Here is a 26,440-nt window from a genome sequence, read left to right on the forward strand (position 1 = left end):
TATCTATACTATATATGTATGATTACAATACATCAGGAACCCTTAAGGATATAATATTATTAATCTCTTCAATGAATTATTAAGAAAAAATCTCTTTATTAATAAAGATTAATGCGAACCATACATAAATACAAAATAGTTTATATCTTTATTTGAAAAAGTATTAATTTGTTTTTTATTATAATTATTTCAAAATATATATCAATATTAACTTTTGTATTATTTAAATATGAAAAAAAAATTAATGGCAAACTTTTAATTTTCTGGTAATTATTTTAAAATTCATATCAATCATGAATTTTTATTGGTGGAAAATAAAAAATAAATTAACTCGACAAGAAACAACAAGTAAATTATTTTTAATTATAATATTAGAAAAAATGCAACAATTAGATGTCAATTTTCTAGCAAGGTTGAAACTTGGTCAAACTCACACCATATTGAAGTGAAGTTACAAGTTGAATAAATTTTGTATCCTGTTCCCAACTATTGAAAGTTATCTAGACTTAACTTAAATTTATAATTTTAGATTATATACACGTTTTTACTAATTAAATTAAATTAAATTGTTAGACGATAGATATTACATTTTCTAGACGTTAATGGTTTTTTTAGGTTGAATGTGAAAAATCAGATAATAAAAAGGAAAAAAATAGAAAACAATATTGTTTGAACTAAAAGAAAAAACGTGAGAAAATATTTAAATATTAATATTTTATTTTATAGATTAAAACAATTTTTCACTTTAAGTTAAGTAGCCAATATATATTTTATGTAAAAAAAAAATACAAAACATAATAGTATTTCACAAATTGAATTATTTTTTACACTTCGAACTAAAATATTCGTCTATTGAACCCCATTTCCGTACCCTATCCCTGTTTTCTACTTTTCTTTCTTTCGTCTGCGTCCTTTTGGTTCTTCTTCCCCAGCTAGTACCTCAGAGTAAGTTTTTGAATCTCTGATTTATCGGAACTGTGCTTAATTTTTCAACTTCCAAGCTTCGACTCAGGACGCTGCGAAATTTCTAATTAGGGTTTAAACGAAAGCTCGCTCAAACACACTGTTCGTTTCGCATTACAACGAGTTTCTCGCATCAAAACGTAAGGTGTTTCTAATTACCTAAATCACCCCTGTTTCTTATGTATTTTTAAATGAAAGTTTGGATTTCTTTTTTTCCATTTTCATTCCGTAGTAGATAGATTTCAAAGATTCTGTTTGAAGAGGAGGGGATTCAATATTTCCTTTAGGTAAATATTTGATATTTTCGTTCATGAATGTAAAGGAACTGCAAATGCGCTGTATTGTGTCATTAGTATTATTGTGGCATCGATTCAAAACCTTAAAAGTAATATATTACCATTATTTTTACTTTTGAACCGTCTGAAGTTTCTCCTATTCTATTAACAAGTGGAAAGCATATACGTAGGGATAGCATTACCAAATTGTCTGAATACACCTGATAAACTAAATTATGGCCATTTTTATATGCAAAGCTTAATTGGTTAGGTTAATGGTCGATGCAGGTGTGAAGAGGGGGAGGTGGTAGGTACGCTTAGGTCGAGAATTATGAAAAGAAGAGCGGTCTTTAAAAACCCAGATTCATGTTTAGTTCGGATTGCGACATGATTATGCGGTCTTTAATCTGTCCCATTCAAGAACTACTGTTTATTGTCGTTCTCATGTTATTACTAATGTTTGTAATAGTTTTTGACCATTAAATTGATCTGTTCTTGAAGTGCTGTTTGCTTGGCTGCGTGAATATGGGTGTCGAGGAGCCGGGCGAGGAAATTAATATACAGTCTATGATAGAGCAGCTTGCTCAGGCATTTCTTGAATTGGAAGCTCAAAAAGGGGAGTCTGAGAATAAGATTCAGTGGGTTGAAATTAAGCAACATTTCTATGACCTTGAGACAGAATTGGGTAAGAAACTTGAAGAGTTGAAAGCTAAGGAGAAGGAATATGAAGCGAAACAATTAGAAGTGGATACACTACTTGAAGAGAGAAAGGCTGCGGTTGCTTCAGAAGAGCAAGACCTCTTAGATAGGTTGCAGGAGCTTAAAGATGCTGCTGTAGCGTCCATTGTAGAGGCTCATGCAAATCACCGGAATGCAGCTCTGGAGTCTGTGTATGATGGGGAGAACAAAGATAACAAGGTAAGCAGCTCTCTTGGCGATACACATTCCTCAGAGGATGATTTTCCTCATGAGTCAGCTGAAAAGTCTGAAGGTGTGGCTGTTGAGGTTAGGCCACATCCAGAGCTGACACAATTTTGTGAACAAATGGATGCAAAAGGTCTTCTGAATTATATTGTGGAGAATAAAAAAAAATTGTCTGTTATTCGTGAAGAAATTTCTGTTGCATTAGCAAATGCAACGGACCCCGCACGATTAGTGCTGGATTCACTGGTGGGGTTTTGTCCCACCAATGAAACTTCCCAACTAAAAGATAAAACGGGTGCTGCCCAACAGGGCATGTGCAAATACTACATTATAATTTTGGAAGCCATGGCCACCTTATTGGCAAGGGCTAACCCAGGTGCAGATCACTTTCTGAACCCTGAAACCAAGCAGCAAGCCAAAGCAATTGCTGATGAGTGGAGGCCCAAGTTAGCTAGAGCAGATATTGATGCTGCCAATGGAAATTCATTGGAAGCAAAGGCATTCTTGCAGCTTATTTCAACTTTTAGGATTGCTTCAGAGTTTGATGAAGAAGAACTCTGCAAGCTTGTACTTGCAGTTGCTCAGCTTAGGCAGGCTCCTGAGCTTTGCCGCTCTATTGGGTTAATTCACAAAATTCCAGGTTGGTGTTCTTTTAATAAACTGACCTGTGATGTCTGCAATGAAGGATTGCCCTTTCAGATATCATCCATATGATAGATAAGCAGTTTTCTTTAGGGGTCAGTCTAGCTAGATTGTTTGACATAGAGTAGACACGCGGAACAAATGATTTTCATGCCAAAAGTTAATATGATTATCAGATGTTGATTATTCTAATCTTCTAATCATTGTTAATGCAGTTGTTGTAGAAACGTTAATCAATAATGGGAAACAAATAGCAGCTGTACATTTTATTCATGCCTTCCAGCTTCAAGAAAGCTTCCCCCCTGTGCCCCTTCTGAAGGGATACCTCAAGAATAGAAGGAGAAATTCACAAGTGAAGACTGGAAATGTGCGTGATATTGCTAGTGCCAAGGTATGATTTGTTGCTTGACTCGGATCCTGATTGAGTTATTGTCCTCGTCTTGATTTTTCTGATACTGCATTGCTTGTATTGTTATATACGTGCATCATTATTTACTTGCAGAATGATGCCAATGCACAAGAGCTTGCAGCACTTAGAGCTGTAATCAAGTGTATTGAGGAATACAAGCTTGAATCTGACTACCCACTTGATACACTTAAGAAAAGGGTTCTTCAACTAGAGAAATCAAAAGGGGACAAAAAGAGAAGTGGAGAGTTTAGCAAACGCCCTCAATCAAAGAGGCCAAGGACTAACGAGAGATACTTTTCACTCCATTCATCTGGTGTTACTGCCGCTTCAACTGTTGCTTTGGGTAGGCAGGTTCCCCATGTTAGGGCGCCATATGCAGGAAATCCCGATAGGTATCCCCATGCTGCTACAATCACTTACGATTACCAAGTTCCTGGCCAATCTATATACTCTGGGCCACCTAATGTACCTCCTTCTAACTATGGTCGTTATATGGGTACTAGTTTACAATCCTCGCACCAGCCATACATGTGACATATTACATCCAAGTATTAGTGGTAAGACTACAGACATGAGAGCGACCCACTCATTAGTATACGTTACCCATTTTCCATTGAGAATTTGCGACAGAGCCTCATGTATGTTTGACAGCAAGCAACTAGTTAGTTTTTGTTCGCATGCTCAGGAGTTTCTGTTAATGGAAAATCAAACTCACCCGTAGTGATTCTATCCTGACATTTAAAATGTACCTTTTTTGTTATTTCTTTAGCTTCTAATGATGCCAAAGGGCTGGTGTACTCCTACGTTTTCACCCAATGGTAACTTATGTTGAGTCAGGTGTCCATTACATTGATATTTTGGAAAACAAACAAGCTGTAGTATAAACCAGGCCCTTATATGTGGTTTAACGGAAAATACTTGGGATTTTTTTCCCCTAGTAAGATCAGTATTTTTCAACAAGACGACAAAATGGAATATCTTTGGTGGGTGATTTTGTAATTCGGACAATTTTTTTGGTAATGGATTTTATAATATGACATGCGTCATTGAAACGTGACGAATTGGTTTATAATTAGGAAGAGTATTTTCAGTATTGCGCCAATTTTCTCTCTCTTAACATGTGCGCAACCGATGCCACAAACTTTGTCTGGCACTAAATAATATGAAAGTGTGTAGTTTGGCTTTTAAATCGTAAAAAGGACACAAGTTGTGGCTTTTTTCTCCGGGAATTCATCTAGCTCCAGCAGGATTTTTTAATACTTCTTGACTTGAAACTCACTCAACAAAAGGAGTGACTTTCCACTTTTTCAAAACGTCAGGTGATGGTTACTTCAAATAGAAAACAAATCAAGAAGTTAGGTTGAATTTCTTTTTATAAATATTAAAACTAAACAATAAATAATTTAACTTAATAGGTAATTGAAATATTATTAAGTAATTACTAGCTAACAAATATTTGATCATTTTTTTCATCAATTATTTTAATTTTTTCTTCGATGTTTCCTAAATCTCAATTTCACCATAGTAGTTTTATCATCAAGAGAGAGAAATTAAGGGATTACTAGTTAAAAATACCTTTAAAAGTTCAGTAAAGGTTTGACTTTATTTATTAACTTTTTCACCCAATTATTTAATCATAAATTGCTGTATAGAGTAAAATTATTGGTTTTTATAAGTATGATTAAATATGTTTTTGGTCCCTTAACTTTTAGTGAATTTTGGAATTAGTCCATTTTGAAACTTTGAACCAATTTAGTCATTCATCTTTCGAAATACGTAGATTTAGTTCTTTTAATCAAATTTTGGTAGGTTTATTTGATGTTTCGTATGCATTTCAGAATTGTATTTGAGTTGTTTATGTTGTTTGACACATTTTTGCTTTAATGTTAAGTCAAATACTATTATAAAACATGCTTGAAATGTCATTAAGAATTGTATTTGAGTTGTTTATGTTGTTTGACACATTTTTGCTTTAATGTTAAGTCAAATACTATTATGAAACATGCTTGAAACGTCAAATAAACTTAACAAAATTTGATTAAAAGGACTAAATCCACGCATTTCGAAAGATAAATGACTAAATTGGTCCAAAGTTTCAAAATGGACTAATTCCAAAATTCACTGAAAGTTAAGGATCAAAAACATATTTAACCCTTATAAGTAAAGTAAAGTGATTTAGTTTATTAAATGTGTCAATTTTTTAAAATTAAATTCTTACTATTTAACTGAAATGAAGATAATTAAAAAAAGGGAAAATAAATAAAACTAACCAAAAAAAGTAAAATCCTAAAATTAAAATATATAAAAGTGTAACGGGAAACGAAATGAATGAATATGAATATCTCATTACGTTTTCTTGAGAGACGCTTACTGCATTTCCCTCCTTTCTCATTCAGAGAGACGCAGACTCCCCACCATTCTTCATTCCTCTCTTTCGCTCCTTTCGGTCCGTTACCGCAGGAACAACCATAACTCGGATCGTGACTCGTTCGACGAGCCCGAGTCAGCAACTCATGGCACGGGCATTCACTCATCTCATCCTCATTACGTTTATCACCTTCTCCCCATTCCTCCAACTCATCGCCGGCGACTCTGAGCTCCTCCGAAACCGCCACAATGGCGCTCGCCCTGCCATGGTCCTTCCCCTGTACCTATCCTCACCCAATTCCTCCACGTCAGCGCTCGATCCCCGTCGCCAGCTTTACGGATCCGAGTCCAAGCGCCATCCTAATGCGCGTATGAGACTCCACGACGATCTCCTCCTCAACGGGTAAACTTGTTACGTCGTCGTTTCTCGCACTCCTTCTTCTTCGCTTTTGTTTTTATTTGGTAGAACTTGGTAATTGGAGATTTATGTGTGTGTGGAATTGAATGATTTAGGTACTTCACGACGCGGCTTTGGATCGGGACTCCTGCGCAGATGTTTGCGCTTATTGTTGATACGGGTAGCACTGTTACGTATGTTCCGTGCTCCTCTTGCGAACAGTGTGGCAGGCACCAGGTAATGATTCATCGTGTTTTTTTTTTCTTTTCAATTTGCGTACATAATAATGTTTCATTATGTTGTGATGTGTGATAATGTTGGTTATCTGTTTTTTTTTTCCCTTTCCAGACTCATCCATGCCTTAGCTATGCTGGATACCTAAATACTGCAAATGGAAATCGAAAGTTTAATTATATGAAAGAATTGCTATAGGATAATGTGCCTGTGGTGTAGGCTTTTGTAAGTGTCAATGCGCTATCAGTCAGCATGATCTTGGTGAGAGTTAAAATGGAAAGGAGTCAAATGGGGGAGTGTAGATAGCATTTTTGGATAAAGTAGGAGTCTAGATACTGATAATAAAATGCTTCATTCGTATCACTCTTCCATTTTCTACTTCTCTTTGTTTACGTATTGCACCGACACCCTCGGGGTAGTACGTAAGGCTGGGAAATAAGGCAACAACATATGTGGGCTTACAGCTTCGTTTGCCTTGGTCTGTTTGTTACCTGAGTTATTGGTTATGATTAGGTCTTTGAAAAGACCTAGTTAGGTTAACATGATGACGCTTTTATGTTTGTTAGTTTTTAAATAGGAAAGAGATAAATGAACACCTAAAACTGCCCCAGCACTCCTATTTTCTTTTTCTGAGTCATAAGTGACTAAAAATAGAACAAACAAAAAATAATAATAAATAAAGACATAGGTGGGTGTTGTTGGGATCTTTGATAAAATGAGTGTTCTGTTTATCACCACTCTTTGATATGCTTGTTCGGTTTATGATTCGGATTTGGTGTCTATGCCTGTTCGAGACCTTGATTTTGTAGGGCTATAAAAACCTATTTGGAGGCTTTCATTCAATATTAGCCTTAAATTTAGGATTCAGAAAAAAATTGGTTGTTATTTTCATATAACTAAGCCAGGCCAACAAAAATGCTTATATCATCATCATCATCATCGGGAAGTAGTAGGTCATGATAAGGTCGTGGAGAGATTGCTCTAACTGATGATTTCCATCCCTATTAATGCAGTAGAATAATTTTGCTTCCATTGTGTTTCTGAAGGCCATCATTTTCTTGTAAGATAGAGATATTAAAGAATCACATTGTTTAAAACTTGTTGTACCTATATATGTTTAAGTTGTTACAAATCCAATTTATCTTAAATGATAGTGGATTGGATTTGCGTGTCCAATTTTGTTTTAACAGAACCCAAGAAGACAAAAGAATAACTGTTTTAAATTTATTGTTTCTATGCAACTCCATCAACTTTATCTCATTTAGCCTGGACTTGTGTGTCCCATTTTATCTTAACAGGACCCAAAGTTTCAGCCTGATTCATCTAGCACCTATGAACCTGTCAAATGTACAATGGATTGCAATTGTGACGGTGAGAGGATGCAGTGTGTGTATGAGAGACAATATGCTGAAATGAGTACAAGCAGTGGTGTCCTTGGCGAGGATGTCATATCCTTTGGAAATCAGAGTGACCTTGCTCCACAGCGTGCAGTTTTTGGCTGTGAAAATGTTGAGACTGGTGATCTTTATAGTCAACATGCTGATGGCATCATGGGTTTGGGTCGCGGAGATCTTAGTATTATGGATCAACTTGTGAACAAAAATGTAATAAGCGATTCATTCTCGCTATGCTATGGCGGAATGGATGTTGGAGGGGGTGCAATGGTTCTCGGTGGCATATCTCCCCCATCAGACATGGTCTTTGCATATTCAGATCCTGTGCGCAGGTGTGTTACAAAATTCTCATCTTGTGGATACGAGATGTAATGCATTTTCTTAACAAATGCATTTTATTAATCTCACACATTTACTCTAGTTTCGGGGTGGCGACAGTCCATATTACAATATTGATTTGAAGGAGATACATGTTGCGGGGAAGCAACTGCCTCTAAATGCAAATCTTTTTGATGGGAAACATGGAACTGTCCTGGATAGCGGTACAACTTATGCTTACCTGCCAGAAGCTTCATTTCTGGCATTTAAAGATGCAGTAAGTTCTTTTATAAATATTTTCATATGAAGTTGGAGTTTCATTTTATAGTTTCACCTCTCATTTTCTAATTTTTGAGTTTCATGCTATTAGGCATATATAATTAGATAAGAAGGTTTTAGGAAGAGCTGAAAATTTTTAGGCTGTTAAAAATGGACCAAACTAAACTTGATAAGCTAGCTTGACACGGGGGGTGGATTCTCAACTCCAGGTCTTGTAAAAATATTTTGGCAATGTTCCTTCCCTGTGGGCCTTCTTGATACCTCTCTATCCCGTCATTGACATTTGGAGTGTTGTGAAGTTTACTGTACTGGAGGAGGGTTATTTAAGTTAGCTCAAAGGGGGAGGATTGTTTACGTTTTATAAAGAGTATTTAGGCCATGTTCCTAACCAATGTGAGACCTCTTAATAATCGCCAAGCACAAATATTGTAAGAATTATGTTGGAATATTTTGGGGAAGATTGGACTTCTCTGTTGCATGAAAAGGAACAACCACTAATTTTCTTGATGATATTTTTTAGGAATTTCTCGGGAATTTATCTGATTGAATTTGACAGTTAAATCATTTTGAGCCTTTTTTTTTACCTTGTTTTATGAAAACCATTGCATGTATATCTGTATGGAGATCTCATTGATTTTGGATGGATTCTCAAGTATTTGGTGCAGATTTTGGTCTCAGGATTTTGAATACCAACCCTTGACTTATTTCTAGCTAATGGGATGCCAATACTGATACTGTTTAACCTTTTCTGAATAAGTTTTAAAAGTTTTAAGAATCATCAATAATTTTCTTCTTTTGAATATCATAGTATGTATTTCATACGCTTAATTGGGCATTTGATGATTTATAAGTAATTTGAAAAATCTCCAATTTGCTGATTGTAGGCTTCATTTGACGGTTTCTTTGTATGTGGTCGTAAGTCTATTAAGATTTTAAGTATTTAATTTCGCTTCTATTAGTGAGCATCATCTAAAGTTTTTTTTTTTTTCAAGGCAAAGTTTTGGCAGCCAAATTGTATTTTATAGACTTGATGAGTCTGATTATACTTATTTGACTTGCAGATATTAAAGGAACTTCAATTTCTCAAGCAAATCAATGGTCCCGATCCAAATTATAATGATATATGTTTTTCGGGTGCTGGAATGTATGTCTGTTACGATAAGAGTTCACATTACTCTTTAATTGCAGTTTACATTACAGCTTGAGTTTGCTTGTATTTCAGTGATGCCTCTGAACTCTCTAAAAGTTTTCCAGTGGTTGATATGGTATTTGGAAACGGTGATAAATATTCATTGACACCTGAAAACTACATGTTCCGGGTTAGTCATACAAGACTATTAGTAGCTTTAGCTGTGTTTACAGGCTGGTGCAATTGTTATGAAATGTTAATGATTCCATAATACCTACTTTTCATGGGGCCATTCTTTATGAAGCATTCAAAAGTGCGTGGAGCATATTGTCTAGGGATTTTCCAAAATGGAAAAGACCCTACTACTCTGTTAGGAGGTAACTTATTTGCTTTTATACTTCATGTGAAATCTTTTACCATCTCTAATATTGTATTATATGGTTAGCTTCTGTCGTATAGGTTTCAGCAATTCTTTAGTGATAATTCTCGTTATTTTTGTTCACAGGTATTGTAGTTCGAAACACTCTTGTAATGTATGATCGTGAGCAGGAAAAGATTGGTTTCTGGAAAACAAACTGTACCGAGTTATGGGAAAGATTACAGGAATCCATTGCCCCATCACCATTACCTCCAAATTCAGATGTAAGCACTCCAACCGAAGCATTAGAGCCTTCAGTTGCTCCATCTTCGTCGCAGAATGAAGCTCCTCCAGGTATTATGAGCTTCTAGTCTTCAAATGCGTTTAAAAGTATATAGAGATATCATCTGCTAACAAGGGTTATATCAGGCGTTGTGTATTCTTAACATTTTTCATCGTGCTTTTAATGTCTCAGTAATTAGTGCAATTTCTTTTGATGGGTCATTGATGACGATGTACTTTAATAAACCCAAATGTACAGGTGAACTCAAAATTGCAAAAATAACAATGTTAATTTCCTTTAACATCAGTTATGTGGATATGAAGCCTCACATTACAGAATTGGCTGGACTCTTTGCTCATGAGTTAAATGTTAACACTTCCCAGGTTAGAAAGTTATTACTACATGGCATGAATATTTTTTCGCTTAATATATTCAAGTTCAATTAACAATTTTGATAAAGTAAAAATGTGTTTGATTGAAAATATACGTGTACATAGTACGGCTTGTTTAGGATAGGTGTGGATTTTGGTAGAGCTCCCGAGCTTAAGGCTCTCAAAATTTGTGGTGATAACTTTCCGAAGTTCCCAAACGAACTATACATTTTCAGTTAATTTACTCTGCTAACGTGTTTTTTTTTTTTTTACTTTATGAGGGATGTTTACAGGTCCACTTACTGAATTTTACGTCTTCTGGAAATGATTCCCTCAGTAAATGGGCCATAACCCCAAAACCGTATGCTCATTATATTTCTAACACTACTGCAATGGTAAGTTGACATTTTGGCTCCCTGCATTCTTATGAAGACTGCCCATTTGATGATGATTTTCTATACAGAATATAATTTCCCGGCTTTCTGAACATCGCATTCAACTTCCTGACACCTTTGGAAATTATGAGTTGATTAATTGGAGTGTTGAGCATCCATCAAAGTAAGTTTTTTCTTGAAAGGGAAAAAGCCCTAAATTGGGAATGTTATCCATTCCATGCCCGTCTGTATTTGTTGTGTTTTTTTTGTGTGCATTAATTCAGTGTAACCCTTGCTTTTTATTGTGCATGTCTGATATATTTCCTATCCGTAGCATTGATTCTAGATTGAACAAATTGCTTTCTCAATTTGAAGCTGTGGAAAAAATCGTTAGGATTTTAATTGGGCATGGTACAGCCCTTTAATCTTTTTCTTCTAATTAGTACAGTAGGTTTCAAAGATACTTTTACGAAAATAGTACAAGTTTGATAAAAGAGACAGGAGAAAAGGTTTCGGATATAAGGGTGGACGGCTACGAAGCAACAATTCAAAAGAGTCTAAACAGTACTTAGAAATATAAAATATTAAGGAAACTCTATACACGTTTTAAATTTAACACATTGGACAATTTATTTTACTTTTCATTTAAGGATAAGCTCCTCGCCTCATCCTTTCTGGATATGCACCATATGTTTGTATATGGGTTATAACTGTTTTATGTATTTTTATATTGTGTTTTTTTGGCCTGTTTGGGGTTTACGATTCCCGGTGTCTGAGTCTGACATATTGTTGCCTTTATCAATGCATAGTTGAGAGTTCGAACTATTAATCTGGCTTTAATCTTATGTTTTTTAAAACATTAATTTTGTTTAGTATATTGAGCAAATTAATGAGATAAATAAGCTTTGAAGTGATTATCTCCATGCTCCTGGAATTTGATAACACGCTATTCTGTAGAAAGTCCCAACATCTCAGTCTCAGTTTTTTATTAATTTATGATTAGGGCTTGGCTTTATTAAAGATGCTTGTTCTTTGACCTTTCTGAGAATGATGTTTTCTCTTCTGCCTTGGGTAGTTTTGGGGTACCATTTATAGAATAGAATATCCTCTTCCGTTGGAAAGCTAACTTTAGGAATTTTCTCCGTTACTTGAGAATTTGCTCTGTGGGCCTTACTGGTCTTGGTGATATTGCTCTTTTTTATTTTGCCACATAAAGGGCAGACGTGTCTCCGGCACACACTTGTTGAGCAGAAATTCTCGGTTGACTTTCCATTTAATTGCGGGTGTAATGGCATTCTGTGTAAATTTCGTAATATGATCCACACAACCTTGCAGTTGTAGATATATTTTTTTTTTTATAAATATTGAACTGAATGACCCTCTGGTTGGCAGTGCCTATCTAAAATTTCTCGTTATTGAAATTGCCTTCTCGATATATAACCGCTTCCGATATTTATGAACGCTTGCCTGTAATGGTGCAGGAATTGGTGGCAGCAATACTTCTGGGTCCTGGGTTTAGCTTTTGTGTTCGCATTACTTGTAGGACTGCTAATATTAGGAACGTTCTTAATTTGGAGAAAAAGACAGCAAAACTTCTCATACCAGCCAGTGGATGCGGCTGTTACCGAGCAAGAACTCCAGCCATTATGAGCTAAAGCTCATGCTACTGCTTTTTAATATCTTACATGATAGTATCAATAGGTCAGTGACATATTCAACTATTATCAAGATAGAAATTTATGCAAACCATATTCACTCAACTAATGAAGGTTTCTTTTTTCAAATAAACCAGGTTGTCTCCACGATATCCAGTGATCATTGACCCCCCTGATAGAGAGGTACATAAAAATTTCTCTAGATATGTCATCATCTGTAAAAGCAATTTTGTTTGTGAATATTGTAATATACAGGTGAATCAAAGGGTGGCGTCATAAGGTTGAAATACAATTTCATATACTGTGTAATAGTAATTTCTACATTTCGTTTCAGCTGTTGCTTTTCACTGAGTTGTGTTCTTATTTTTTGTTTCTGCTATTCTCTACTGGGAATACTGTCAAAGAAATTTGACTTCAGATTAAAATTTAGAAACCACTTTTACGAATCCATGATAATAAATTCGAATCTGCCTAATGAATTAAAAAATTGTTGAGGGTAAATCCCTACTTTAATTCAAATATACATTTAATCTACTTCATTCTTGTATTTCTTTTAACAAGTTTCTAGCTGAACACAATGCTTACTCATCTACCAAAGTGGATATTTGGAAGATGAAACAGAATCTGTTATTTGGAGATAAAAGGCATTTCATGATCTTGTACACATGCTATGCATAACTGTTCAAAGACTCTACATGTATCTTGAAAATAGTATGCATAAAAAGAAAAGCTCAGAAAAATCAACCATAAAAACAGTTTTTAAGTATGCCCTGTATTTAAGGAAGTAATACAATATATATTTTTTTTAAATCTGACTGTAATTGTCAATTATTTAAATCACAATTAATTGAGTAAAACACAATTAAGAATTAGTTGCATGAGTGTAATTAGGTTGGATTTACATTTGAAGGTTCAGCACAGAGACAGCACGAAAACTTCAAAAAATTCAGCAAACCTATTTTAGTTACATTTTCAGTTTTAGCATTCTCCCGCCTTCGCTTAGTCAAGAGGATCAACCGTGCTAAATTTGACCACATTTTATGTCTGTTCGACAAGCAAAAATTCATAGCATAATAGAAAAAAAAAATGATGGGAGTATTTCATAAAGCAATCCCTTTATTTTGACTCAATTTTGTTATCGGATGATCCAATTGTGCAGCACACCGTAAAGGAAATCAAATAAAAAAATCATTCCTTTTATTTAGTTTCAATGTTGATTTATAATTGAGTTTATCTTTTCAACATTTAAATTTCACTGTAATTGTTTTGTGAAATAACTAGATAATATTCAACATGGATTCTTTTTTCAAGAGTTTCTTAAATAATATTTTATTGTAGTAATAGTTTTTGTAATCTTCATAGTGTAATATCATTTTTAAGAAACCTTAAAACACTCATACTTTATTTTCCACTTTTACTTGATTATATTTAAAAAAAAAATTACTTAATAAATTTGTTTTGCTTTACATGGTTTTCCTATTCGTGCTTTTATACAATTTCATATACAAGAAAAAAAATTCTTTAAGTTGAAGAAATTTAGTGCACCAATTAAATATTTCCGGTGATAGATTCCTTCAAGATTTAGTTTATTGAAGATAGAAACTAATTAAGAAAATCATAAGCGCTAACTGAAATGTTCTAAGAAGCTAACGATTGAAGAACAATTCCTTCCTTAGCAAGATTGTCCAATTACTAAGGAAATTGTTGAAATGGTATGTTATTTTATTAACATTTTATTTTATATGTGTTCAAATTTAGGGTTAGGATTTTTTGGCAAGAGTCTTGCCTCCTATCGTATCTTGTATATTTACATTAATGACAAACTCAAAAATATATTCTCTTAAAGATATTTTTGCATTTCGGTTACATTCATAAGGGTATAAATGTTACTCTTTTTTAACGAGAAGGTATTATATGTATGTTAATGTTATTTTCTTTGAAGACAACCTTTTTTTTTTAATGGAACGTCTTCATCTGTTCAACAACGAGTCATTCATGTCATTCTTGTCTCATCCTGTGATCAATTGATTGTTTCTTCTTCCTCTCATACTAAGTTTGAAGTACAAGTGACATTGTTTGACCACCTCTTATCGCATACCATTGAGCATAAATCACTTTGTCATCCTTGCTTAAAGATACTCGTGACTAAGATCCTTCACCACCAAATTCTCATAGCATGGATCGTTCATCCTCGTCACTTCTCTTGACTACAATCATACTTGGCCTATCACTCTTAGAAAATGCATTTGATCTACTCGTCATCCATATTTTGTTTATAATTTTTTAACTTATCATTGTTTGTCTCCTTCATATTTTTCTTTTGTTTTCTTCTTGTCCACCATTATTATTCCTAATAATGTTCATAAGACACTTGGTCATCTTGAATGGGGACAAACTATGATTGATGAAATGCATGCACTTGAAAATAGTGATACTTGAAAACTTGTCCCTCTTCCTCTTGATAAGAATCCTATGGTTGCAAATGGGTTTATGTTGTTAAGGTTGGTCTTATTGGTGAAGTAGATTGTTTGAAAGCTCATTTAGTAAATAAGGGATACATTTAGATTTATGATCTCAACTATTCCAATACTTTTTCTCCTATGGCTAAGATCACCATTGTTCGCCTTTTCCTTGTTATGGTTGTCATTCACCATTGGTTTCTCACTAGCTTGACATTAAGAATGTCTTTCTTCATAGTGATTTGGAGGAGAAAATTTACACGGAACAACCTTCTAGGTTTGTTACTCCAAAGGAATCTGGTTTAGTTTGAAAAATACATTATTTTCACTTGAATTACCTCGAGCTTGGTTTAATAAATTTAGTTACATTGTCAAACTTTTGGATTGGAATGAAACAAGGCAGATATTCAGTATTTTTTACATCATGCTTCTTCTGAGAAATGTGTTTATCTTATGATCCACATTACATGATATGATATTCAATATTTTATCATCATGCTTCTTCTGGGAAGTGTCTTTATTTTATGATCCATTAAATGGAATGATATCCCTAAAATTGCTCAATTAAAAAAGCACTTATTAACCACTTTCAGACCAAAAGATTTGGGTAATTGAAAATATATGCTTGTATTGAATTGGCATAGTCAAAAGAAGTTGTGATTATTTCACGAAGAAGATGTGCTCTTGATATTTTGGAGGAGACAAGTCTGACAAATTGCAACCCATTGATAGTCTCATGATCTCAAATCAGAAGTTAATGAAAGATCAAAGTGAACTTTTCTTGAACCCAGAAAGATATAGAAAGTCGGTGAAAAAGTTAATTTATCTTACTATAACCAAACTTTATCCTTCTTATCCAATGGGAGTTGTGAGTTAATATATGTAGAACCATCACATTGATAATTGGAATATAGTGATTCACATCCTCATATATGTAAAAAGGAATCCTGAACAAAGATTATTGTATGATAACAAGGAAAATACTCAAATCTATGCATTATGACAAAAGATCCACCATAAGATATTGTGTGTAGCTTAAAAGGAACCTTATATCTTAGAAAAGTATGAAACAAAGTGATATTGTTCTATCTAATGGAAAAGATGAGTATAGATTCAAGACTCTAGTTACATGTGAACTTGTGTGGATTAAATAAGAAAAGTTGTTCATTGCCATTTTGTTACAGAGGAGTTGTTGTCCAAAGATCTTTCTATTGAGTTTATCAACTCTAATGATCAGCTCACATAATTCTGGCTAAATCTCTAAGAGGACTTAAGATTGAGTTTATATCCTTCAAGCGTTGTAATATGTTTTATATGTTCCAACTTAATGAGGTATGTTGAAATACAATGTTATTTTATTAATATTTTCTTTTGTATGTACCCAACTTTATGGATAGGGTTTTAGGCAAGTGTCTTGCCTCCTTTTCTATCCTATATATTTACGTGAGAAAAACAATATTGCAAGATATACACTATTTTTCTATCCTTCACATTTGTTCAAATGAAATCATTGTATTGTGGGCAGCTTTACATGCTAATATAGATTTCTTCGTGGTTATAATATTTTTGTGCAATGCTAGTGGGGCAAATACCAAATATTTTAAATTCCTTTCACCTATCCTTATTATTAGATCTCGTGCTACTATAGTCTTGCCAAAAGGGTCATAAGCATGTAGCCTTCACGACCATTTCCAAAATAGAATAGCCAGATTCTCCATTATGTTTCAGAATCTTGAGAGATGCCAATCAAGATTATTCAAGACCCAAATTATGAACATTTCAAAACCAACTTAAAAATGTCAAAATTAAGCTGGTAAATTTCGAATACGAAAAGATTCATTTTTTATAACTTGTCATTAGCTTCATGGTTGGGAAGAAAACAATACAAACACAAAAAGAAAAGAAAAATGTCTTGATACAGAAAAGGGACTTAAGAAAAAATTGTGTCGGATGTGAGAATTTATACCCATATTGGATCACAAATTGATTAAATCACCTTAAGTAGAGGAACTTTCTCACACAGCCAGTTTTCTATCTTAATATTCCAGAGCAGTTGTCCAAGTACCTTGCACACTAGGGTGTTTAGTTACGTGTCTTGTCCTCAATTTCACCACCTTCATTCCCAACGCATTCCTTAACCTAGTTGCGTGCAAATGTATGTCTTCTGGATCCATATTCTTCACACATATCACTCGCTCATTCTTGTTCTCTGCATTTCATAAGCTAATCATCAATCATAACAAAAATGTCTTCCCACTATGTGGGATCGACTACATAAATCAAACGTAGTAAGGCAGGTCACTAATATTGGATTATCCTTATTATTAGATCTTCTTTTAACTATAAATGCTATCTATCTTTCTCTCTAACGTATTAATCCTGCGTAGTTTGTCTACTCGTCCATTGTAATAATAGAGCTAACTTTTATCCTAACCTTTTACCATCCAGCATTCAGTCCCATTCGACATTGCATAAAAGAATCATCAATTACAACTAAGAAAAACTAGCAACAAAGCTACAAAAAAGTACAAGAATCTTACTATAAAATCCCTTCAAATGTGGATGCTGACCACGAATTAGCTCAATAACCACCTCTAATTGAGGATTCTTCTCCTTAAATGCTGGCAAATGAGACTCCATAAATGCCCTATCAAATATTTAAAACTAAATTGAGAATACACTGTTCAAAGCAGGAGAAAATATTATCTTTAACACTATGATTCTTGGCCTTCAATACTAGGTATAGTGCAAGGCCATCAAATGAAAAATTGAGGTTATCAAGAAGCACAGTTGATTGAAAATTGAGGTTATCAAGCACAGTTGATGGAAAATTTTCTATAACTTAGTTGTTAAAAGGGCTATTATTGGTATGAAGTCGAAGTCAATAAGGCACAAAACCAAAAACTCTTAGATGTCTGTAAAAGCACCAATAAAAACAAGAACAAATTGTAGTTTGTAATTTGTAATTCATAAATTTTTCTAGTCTGAATTGAAAATGAAGTTCAACATAAAGTTCAGTTATTAAGTAGGCATCTAGGTTTCCAGACTTGAATTTTACTAGTAACCAAAATCGAAGAACAAAGATTAAGCCTACAGTCAAAGGAGAAATATGATCAAACAAGGGCAACGCAATATGTTTCCAAAGAGCAATAATCTAATTAAAAACCTGTTATTATTAGAAGACAAGCTAGCTTTTATGTAAGATTGTCTGCAATCTCAATTGCTCAGTTCTAGAAGGAATATTTATTCATTTATCCATTCATTAAATTGCATATTGTGTATAAAAGTCAAGACGATTATGAACTATTCCGCTACCTCATTTCAAAACTCCTAATATGGCCTCATTTATGCAATTTTGCAATGTTATAAACAAACAAAGAGCTTTGTAATAACTTAGAAAACCTATAAACCCAGATACCCAACAAATAAAAACTTACTGCTCCCAATAACATGAATATGAATATAAACATAAATACATTAGATTGAAAACATAGTAAGAATGTATATGTACCTTATACCTCTGCTACTTCCACCCCAGTTGCAATAGCTGACAACCAGCTTGTTAAGTTGCCAAACCCCTCGCAAAGCCATATGCAAGTTCAATTTCACAAACTGCCAAATTGAAACTAAGAGGAATCACAATCTTCTGCAAACGTGAGCGTCTCGAGGAAATGAAGGCAAATTAGCTGCAATTAACATTGGCAAAGCATGTTAGCTCACTTTGACCAACGGAGTGGCAAAATGGGGGACAAGATGTGTTGACCCATCTTCTTTTGGAAATGGGTTAAATATATTAACCACCAATGCTTTTGCAAATTGGCGGGTTAGCTTGCCTAAATAATTAAAAATCGAAAGAAATAAAAACAGATAAAAATATAGATTAAACAAAACCTCATGTAGACCTATGATGAAAAATTAGAATGGAGAACAAACATAAACATTAAATAAGATTCCAAGTCACTCACTGAGAGGCATATGTACGTACAGAATGTACTCTTCCTTAAACTGGTAGAATAAAAAGAGTTGCATCATTCATGAAAGGGCTATTTTATTCAACTACTTTATCAAAGTTCTCAAAACCATGATAATGTGGTAAAAAAAATCTAAAATAGTGGAAGTTGATTTATGTGTGCAGTATAACATGTGATTTTATTTCTTTGAAATATGAAATCATTAAGGAAAAATTGTGTGGAACTCAGTATGTTGTGTCGAAATCAAAGAACAACTGTACAAATTTGAAAATTGAGAATGCCACCTTATGGAAAGAACTTCACCGGTTTGCTAATCACTCTTCAAATTTCAACTAAAAAAACAATAGATTTCTTCATCCACAACAGTAAGAATACAAACAGAACATTTCCTCGGTTCATCATAACTTCAAATAGAAAATCCCATTGAGTCAACCAACCCAGCAATGGAAGAATTTGCAACTTATAGTGTGAAAATCCAATATTTCATTTCAAAATTTCAAGAAAATCTGAATCATGGTTTGAGCTTAAATAAGGTCAAAATGCTCCAATAAATGGTTCTAAAAAAATCCTCTACCGGAAGTCATATACGGATAGCTAACACAGAGTTTAGAGGGTAGATACTGAAGATAGGAAGAGAGAACAAAACATGAACATGAACTTTGTATACTGGTAATTCTTTTAATGAGAGTTCGATAACTTTATTACACAATGAAATTCACATATTTAATTCTAAAATCATCATTCGAAACCAGAGGCACACACCTTCCAAGGTTCTCAATCAAACACAACCACAAATCCAAGTTCAAATAATAGATTAAGTTGTTAACATGAATGTCCGAGTCAACAACACAGGAAACGAGTCACCGGAGTGTGTCGGATCCAACCTCTCGCAAGTACCTTCCGTCGTATGTGAAGTAACTCCACTGGGATAAGAATGGCAAACTTAAAACCTAAAGCGATTCAAAATGTTTAACCCTGTACCCCGAATTTAGATCTAGTGTGTCACATATTTGTTACACTGAGTTACTCCCTAAAGTTACACCGTTTGATCAAGATCCATTGGTTAAGTGTGGGATATGATATTTTTTAAGGAAAATGATCTTTTATACTAAAAGAATCACTTGACACCCTACTTTCAGAGGTAAAATACTCTTCAATTTTTTTTTTTGTATTTCTAAAAAATGTAAAAGATAAAATAATGAATGTTAAGTGAGTCTAATAAAATTTAAAATGTAAAAGTATCATGATCCATATTTTAGTGTTTTAGTGGTTAAATGGGAGAAATATTTATTGCATCATGTGTAATGTTTTATGAAATACATAATTTTGAATATACTCTAATATTTTATTATTATTAATATGAGTAAAAGTAATTATAATAATGATATTAGTAGCAACACAATGACAATGGTGATGTTATCATATAAAGTCGAGTTGTCTTCCAAGATATGATGTTGCTCGTGTTTGTTGAGATGTGCTAAGTCTTTGATATTGGGATGTCATCGCATAGTCTGATATAATCGTAGGGGAGTGGGTACGTACAAGTATTCCGTAACTCAAATAAGTGACAAAAAAATAAGTAAAACTTTGAGAGTGATAGTAGAGAGATTAAGATCCCATTTACCTAGATTGAGTCATCTTTGTATATCTGACTGCTATTAATTATCTTCAGGAACATTTAGATTCCTTCACAAATACTAATGAATACCTTATTGTAACTGTCGTAATTATAAACTGGTCAATTACTACATTATTGAAGCTACCATGTTCTCATTTATTATATTTCTACCTTGCAAAACAAGCTTGACTAAGATAATCATATGGTCGAAATGTACTTGTCCCTGTAGGAAGTCACATGAATCGAGATGTACTTGTCCCTGTAGGAAGACACATTGTTAAGATGTACTTGTCTCCCAAGAGTCCTCATACTCATCTAGTTAGCTTAACTGAGATGTATTTAGTCATATCTGATAGAGATGATAAGATTTTGGTATATATATATATATATATATATATATATATATATATATATATATATATATATATATATATATATATATATAATGGATTTAAATATATTTATAATTTCTTAACTTGGATATGAAATTAAAATTCGTTATTGTCCTAAATTTTAATACATTTTGGTCTTCAAACTTTACGAGTTAATGAATATAGTCTTCTTAACCTAAATAATATTCTAGACTTGTATTTGAGCGATAAAAGTATCAAACAGTATAAAACAACAACATAAAACGTCATTTAACACATCAAGAAAGTCTAACAAGTTTAATGTTGGGTTAGAAAGACAATGTCAGTTCATTATTTACATTTAGAAACTAAATTATATCAAAATTAAAAATAAAGACGAATTTCAATTTCATAATTTTATGACTATAAACATATTTAACTAAAATATGAAAAAATATTAAAAAGTTATCTCCAATTCTCAAAGACATTACAAAGATTTCCAATTTATTCCTAAGTTTAGAGTGATGCCGAAAATTATGAGCTTAAATGGTTCAAAACACACCTCGAAATCTGATTGCACTCGCAATCGTGGACGTTGCTGTCCAAAATCAGAGAATGAACACAACAAAACTCTTAGTCATAATCTTTGTGTTCATTGGTGTGAACAATTTTAAATCTCTAAAAGGCTTCCAAAATATTCCTTAAGCTCTAATTTTAATCATAATTAATGTGCTTCAACCTCACAATTTCATTTTTGATGGTTTATAATGTCTCTTTGTTCCAAATCGAGTGACCCTAGGCCAAGAATACAGACTCGTAAAACACTAACATATTGGACTCGTAACGAGTTTCATGAAAGTTGAAAATAAATTTTAAATAAAGTTATAAGGGACAAAAAAGTTGCAACCTTTCCTAACTAATATTTATGCATGAAATGTATGAAAGGCAATGTATCAAATAATCACAAATTTAAATATTTGCTCTTCCAAAAATAATTAGCATGACACTCGAGTTTAATTGGTAAAAGAATTTGCATAGTTAAAACATTTATAATTATACAAATATTTGGTTCAAAAATTTACTTTAGAGTTCTTAGAAGGTTCTTGAGAAAATAGTCCATTTGCTACAAAACGTTAAAATTACCAAAGCACCTTGACTTTGCACATATGTCAAAGAAGTAAAATGGGTAAATTGGTAATTGAGCTAATGGTGTATTTTCTTAGATATATGATAGATGGTACTGATAAATGATAAGAATATAAGGAAATATTAAAATTTTGTTAAGTACAAAAAAAAAAAATAAAGACCAACCATCCATGAAAATTGGACACACTTAATAAATGGCGTGTTCCGTGTCCAACACGTATTGGACATTGATATTCGTACAATACTCCTATGATATACTATGTCTAATTTCAAAAATATTATTATCTCTTTGACATAATTTTGACATAACTCCACCATAATATTAATAATCATAAATTTAAAGATTTTTCAAAAAATCCATAAACTTATAAACCTATTATAAAAGTTTCTATCATGATGATTCAAATAAAAAATAAATTTTATATGATCACTATTTTTTGTTTTTATTTTTTGAATATCAGATAGATAAATTATATTACTTTTATATTGACCGATAATATATTAACTAACAATTTCAAATTAATATTTTTTCGATTTAACCATATCTGTAACATAACCAACCATATACTATGAAAAATTTATTAACTAAAATTGAAAGAAACAATGCACGGGGTCAGCTTGCATAACAAAATGAGCAATATTTAATGAGTGTTAGTAATAAACCAAAATCGAGAAAACGTTATCAATAATTACAAACAAATTAGAAATTATTTAGAACTATATACAAAATTAACAAAGATAATATAAGCCTTTGTTTGTGTGGCATTTATCGCAGTTGGACTGGTTATGTGGTACGTGTGGCGCCTCTGCAATACTTATAATATGGATTCTACCATTTCATCCAACCAGTCAATTGCACCAATGGACCATTAACACGCGTTTGGTTGAGTAGAAGCAAAGAAAAAGTGCCAGAATTAATATAAAAAACTTGAATTCAAAATCAAAAATGGGTACAAATACAATTATTTATACATTTTCTTTGTTTTCTTCTCCTTATGCTTTTACTGTCTTCATTGTTAAGCAGACACAGACACTGATAACTATTAATGGTAAAAGTTACCCAAACGTAATATTAATGGTTCAAATTTCAAAGACGAACAAATAAAATAAAAGTAATAGTTTTAATCTATATAGAAAATTTTAAGAATGGTTAATTTAAAATCTGTTGTAATTACTTAAGATTAGCTCTAAAGATTGTGATTTCTATTCTACCATAAAATTGAAGGAGAGGTAAAGAATCCGCCGATTCACCAATAACAGAAAAGCTATCCATCTAAAACCCAATCGAAGGAAAGAAAAGAGCAAGCAGCAGTAATGACAACGACATCAATCGAATAATAGAGTCCCAAGTAACAATGTAAATAAATGTAATGTGTACCCAAAACAGGGTGGAAAAGGAAAAAGAAGAAAAAAAGGAAATAAATGATACAATACAAGAATATAATAACAGCAACAAAGCCTGTCTAGAACACCAAAACAAGGGTAGCCCAACCCAAAGCTAAGCCTCCTAGAATCTTCTTCAAGCACATGATGGTCTCTGCTCCACTCTGAAAATATAAAGCAAAAAAATGTCAGATCCTAGAGTTAATAATGTAAAAGTATTCACAATTTGTAAATCATAGATTTGCTCAACTGTTGCAAAGAAAATGTATAACAGGTTACCCTAATAAAATACACAGGTTAATGGTGGCGCGTGGCCACCCAACAAGCCCTACATCTGAGTTTACTTTTAGTTTTAAGGTAGTAAAAGTGTGAAACCCTAACAAGAGTTAAGTTTTAAAATGTTACAAAACTTGTGTTTGTACGAACATAACAACAGAACTTTGATTCAAGAGATAATAAGGTTTATCTTTCTTTCATATCCACTGTTTTGGCGTTGTTACCGGTCAATATTGGACTTATAACGACAGTAAATCACAGATCTGATGCACATTGTACAAAATCAGCGTTGAAAGCACACGGAAGGGATAAAATATACCTCATCGTTGGCAGAAGATGCAGGTCCAGGGGAAGAAGCATCTTCGCTGGGACCAGGGGCACCGGTGGGTGGAGCAGGGGGACCAAGCAACGACGGTGAAGGTGCTGGAGCACTGTGCTTCTTACCCTTCTTGTGCTTTCCCGGAGCCGGAGCCGGAGTCACAGGGGTGGTTGGCGCCACCGCGGGAGCAACTGTAGGCACAGGTGCAGGGGGAGAGCTCACTGGAACCGGAGCGGGGGGAGAGCTCACTGGAACTGGAGCCGGTGGGGAGCTCACTGGAGTCACAGCCGGAGGAGACGCTGCAGGAGGCTTGGTCGCCGGAGCAGGAGCCGTAGCGGTGGGAGGAGATGCCGCTGGCGACGATGCGGGGGTTGCGGCCTTAGGGGATGCCGCGGGTGGAGAGGATTTGGGGGAAGCAACGGGAGCAGGGGATTTTGGTGTGGAAGGTGCTGCAGCAGGAGTGGAAGCGGCGGGAGTTGCCGGTGTGCTCGACGGCGCTGACGCTGGAGACTGACCTCCGACTCCGGCGACTACAATGCAGATGAACGCGAGACCGAAAACACCGTTGCGATCCATTGGTGTGAATCGCAGTGTGAAGAGTGAGTGCGTGTGTGTGTCTGAGAGATAGAGGGAGATTGAGAGAGAGAGAAAGATGGAGTATAATGAGAGATGTGGCGAAAGGTTTATATAGGCCCTACCTAGTTTTCGTAATCGATGAGGTTGGTGTTTTTTTGACGTTGATGATGATGACGATGGCTTTGTTGGAACAGAACGGATACGTGCCTATTCATCAGAACCGATGGTTTTCGTGTCTTGGACCACCATTAGCCGTTGGATCAACGTGTCTGACGTACCACTCTACACCGCGTTTCAAATTTCTTCTTTTAATTTTTTTTTTTCAATACAATAACACTGCCAGCCTAAAACGGTCTATTAAGAAAATATTTTTTTTTAACCAAAGAAAGACGTGTGGCTGTTAAGGAAAACTATCGACTTTCCCATTAATTATTCAAAGGAAAAAGTAATTTCACGTTACCATTTATAAGAAAAAAAAAATTGTATTTTAAAAAAAACATAATAAAAAATAACATTAAATGAAAGTAAAGAAGTTTTCGGCTGACAAAATATCATTATCTTAATTAATGTGATAAAAGAATTAATTTTAAAGTTTTCGAAAAAATATATTAATGGGTGAGAATAAATCAAGCTACGGCTTCCTTAAAATGTTCTAATTCACTTGTCAACCTATTATTAGTATAATTTGATTTTTTTTATTAATGCTTAATTTGAAGATCCATCTGATAATAAAACTTTAAATAGGCTGACTAAGCTGTCTTGCAATATAGATCAATAAGCTTAGGACTCACGGGTTTATTATTGAATCATATATTTACATGCTAAGGACCTGTCACATATAAACTTACGAATTAACTAATTTCACTAACTAGAAAAAGGCTATAATCATAAGAGCAAATTACTTTTATAGGAATTGAGAATTGTGTACATTTACCACTGTTAATCAGAGAATCACAATTGAGAATTGTGACATCAAGCGCGTATGTAATAAAATGTAAAGTTAATTACGATATCGATTATGAAGTGTAATTATAATTAGAAGTAGATGTTATCTGGCAATGTTGAATCCTCTGAGAAGGAAATCCATTTTAAGATATTAAAAGTAATTGAATGGTTTGATAAAAATATTAAATATCATTATTTTGAGTTTAATAAGTATTTAATAAAAGAAGATAGGAGAGTTTAGTTACAGCGGATTGTGTTTTGTTGAAACACTGTTTTGATTGAAAGCAAAATGGCATAACGCATGATCCAGTCTGGAAGGGCCCCACGTGGAGATTAGGCGCATGTGACAGACATAGGGACATAACCGGTGTGTGTGTGACCCTTCAGCTAATGTGGCTTTTATTTTTTTTTTACTTCTTTTGCAATTACCACAATCTTCTCTCAATTCTTTCTTTGCTGTTTCAATTTGGTGCTTTGCGGGACCATCGTCATACTCATACAGCTGGGCTTTTCTCCTGTGGGCCCACTCCATTTCTATCAACTAATCATTCCAAATACACCTCTTCTTTCATCTTACTTACCAAATTATTCACACCAAATTTAAATTTTAACTCTCCATCAATATGTTTCTTGCTATTTTATTTTTCCAATTACACCTTTTATTAATTAATAATTATTATTATTTTTTATAATTTTACCATTTGAATTTTTTGCATTGTCTCTTAATCATTGTATTTGTTTTTTGGAATCAAATATAATTAAAGAATTGCAAGCTGCAAATTTTAGGAACACAACGGAACACAACTAGCAGCACCGCCAAGTTGTGGGTCCCGCGTGAAAATGCCTTAGCAACCATACCTTTAATATAAGATTGTTATTTCTTTAAGTAGACAAAATATAGAATATTGTTTCTTTTTAATCACAAATCTGGAGTGTAGCAGAACGGTCTAGTTGGTATATATTTTAATGGGAAAATGAAAAATTAAAGAAAATGAAAGCTGATCAAAATTACTCGGCAAGATCTG

General features: G+C 33.7%; 4 protein-coding genes across 11 annotated transcripts; 2 read left to right on the forward strand and 2 right to left on the reverse strand.

The window, feature by feature from the left end:
• The first annotated feature begins 851 nt into the window (after nucleotides 1-851).
• Nucleotides 852-4,057, forward strand: LOC114177936 (FRIGIDA-like protein 3). 7 transcript variants are annotated; one of them, XM_085670224.1, is made up of 5 exons: nucleotides 852-1,108; nucleotides 1,527-1,636; nucleotides 1,740-2,802; nucleotides 3,020-3,195; nucleotides 3,307-4,057. In XM_085670224.1, exons 3-5 carry the CDS (start codon nucleotides 1,764-1,766, stop codon nucleotides 3,745-3,747), a joined length of 1,656 nt encoding a protein of 551 aa, XP_085526350.1. In that variant the 5' UTR covers nucleotides 852-1,108; nucleotides 1,527-1,636; nucleotides 1,740-1,763; the 3' UTR covers nucleotides 3,748-4,057. The 7 variants fall into 7 exon arrangements, with proteins under 7 accessions (XP_085526350.1, XP_027919342.1, XP_085526349.1 ...); XM_028063541.2 differs by having other exon boundaries at nucleotides 852-1,103; XM_028063542.2 differs by having other exon boundaries at nucleotides 861-945; nucleotides 1,036-1,103; nucleotides 1,527-2,802.
• A 1,496-nt stretch (nucleotides 4,058-5,553) lies between these two features.
• On the forward strand, nucleotides 5,554-12,705 carry LOC114177935 (aspartic proteinase 36-like). The gene is made up of 13 exons (XM_028063540.2): nucleotides 5,554-5,983; nucleotides 6,094-6,214; nucleotides 7,510-7,937; nucleotides 8,044-8,200; nucleotides 9,264-9,346; nucleotides 9,425-9,521; nucleotides 9,636-9,708; nucleotides 9,837-10,043; nucleotides 10,231-10,355; nucleotides 10,637-10,738; nucleotides 10,807-10,901; nucleotides 12,199-12,418; nucleotides 12,510-12,705. Exons 1-12 carry the CDS (start codon nucleotides 5,727-5,729, stop codon nucleotides 12,365-12,367), a joined length of 1,914 nt encoding a protein of 637 aa, XP_027919341.2. The 5' UTR covers nucleotides 5,554-5,726; the 3' UTR covers nucleotides 12,368-12,418; nucleotides 12,510-12,705.
• A 3,944-nt stretch (nucleotides 12,706-16,649) lies between these two features.
• Nucleotides 16,650-19,792, reverse strand: LOC114179236 (large ribosomal subunit protein mL43-like). 2 transcript variants are annotated; one of them, XM_028065500.2, is made up of 4 exons: nucleotides 19,687-19,792; nucleotides 18,343-18,517; nucleotides 17,372-17,478; nucleotides 16,650-17,040 (listed from the first exon to the last, which is right to left on the reverse strand). In XM_028065500.2, exons 2-4 carry the CDS (start codon nucleotides 18,420-18,422, stop codon nucleotides 16,868-16,870), a joined length of 360 nt encoding a protein of 119 aa, XP_027921301.2. In that variant the 5' UTR covers nucleotides 18,423-18,517; nucleotides 19,687-19,792; the 3' UTR covers nucleotides 16,650-16,867. The 2 variants fall into 2 exon arrangements, with proteins under 2 accessions (XP_027921301.2, XP_027921300.2); XM_028065499.2 differs by having other exon boundaries at nucleotides 19,565-19,774.
• Nucleotides 19,793-23,228: 3,436 nt separating this feature from the next.
• On the reverse strand, nucleotides 23,229-24,555 carry LOC114179510 (uncharacterized). The gene is made up of 2 exons (XM_028065869.2): nucleotides 23,895-24,555; nucleotides 23,229-23,463 (listed from the first exon to the last, which is right to left on the reverse strand). The coding sequence occupies exons 1-2, from the start codon at nucleotides 24,468-24,470 to the stop codon at nucleotides 23,380-23,382; spliced, it is 660 nt and encodes a 219-aa protein (XP_027921670.1). The 5' UTR covers nucleotides 24,471-24,555; the 3' UTR covers nucleotides 23,229-23,379.
• Nucleotides 24,556-26,440: the final 1,885 nt, after the last annotated feature.

The sequence above is a fragment of the Vigna unguiculata genome, chromosome 3, assembly GCF_037176805.1.
Source record: "Vigna unguiculata cultivar grain cowpea cultivar isolate G323 ecotype 2 chromosome 3, ASM3717680v1, whole genome shotgun sequence".
Classification (NCBI taxonomy): Eukaryota; Viridiplantae; Streptophyta; class Magnoliopsida; order Fabales; family Fabaceae; genus Vigna; species Vigna unguiculata.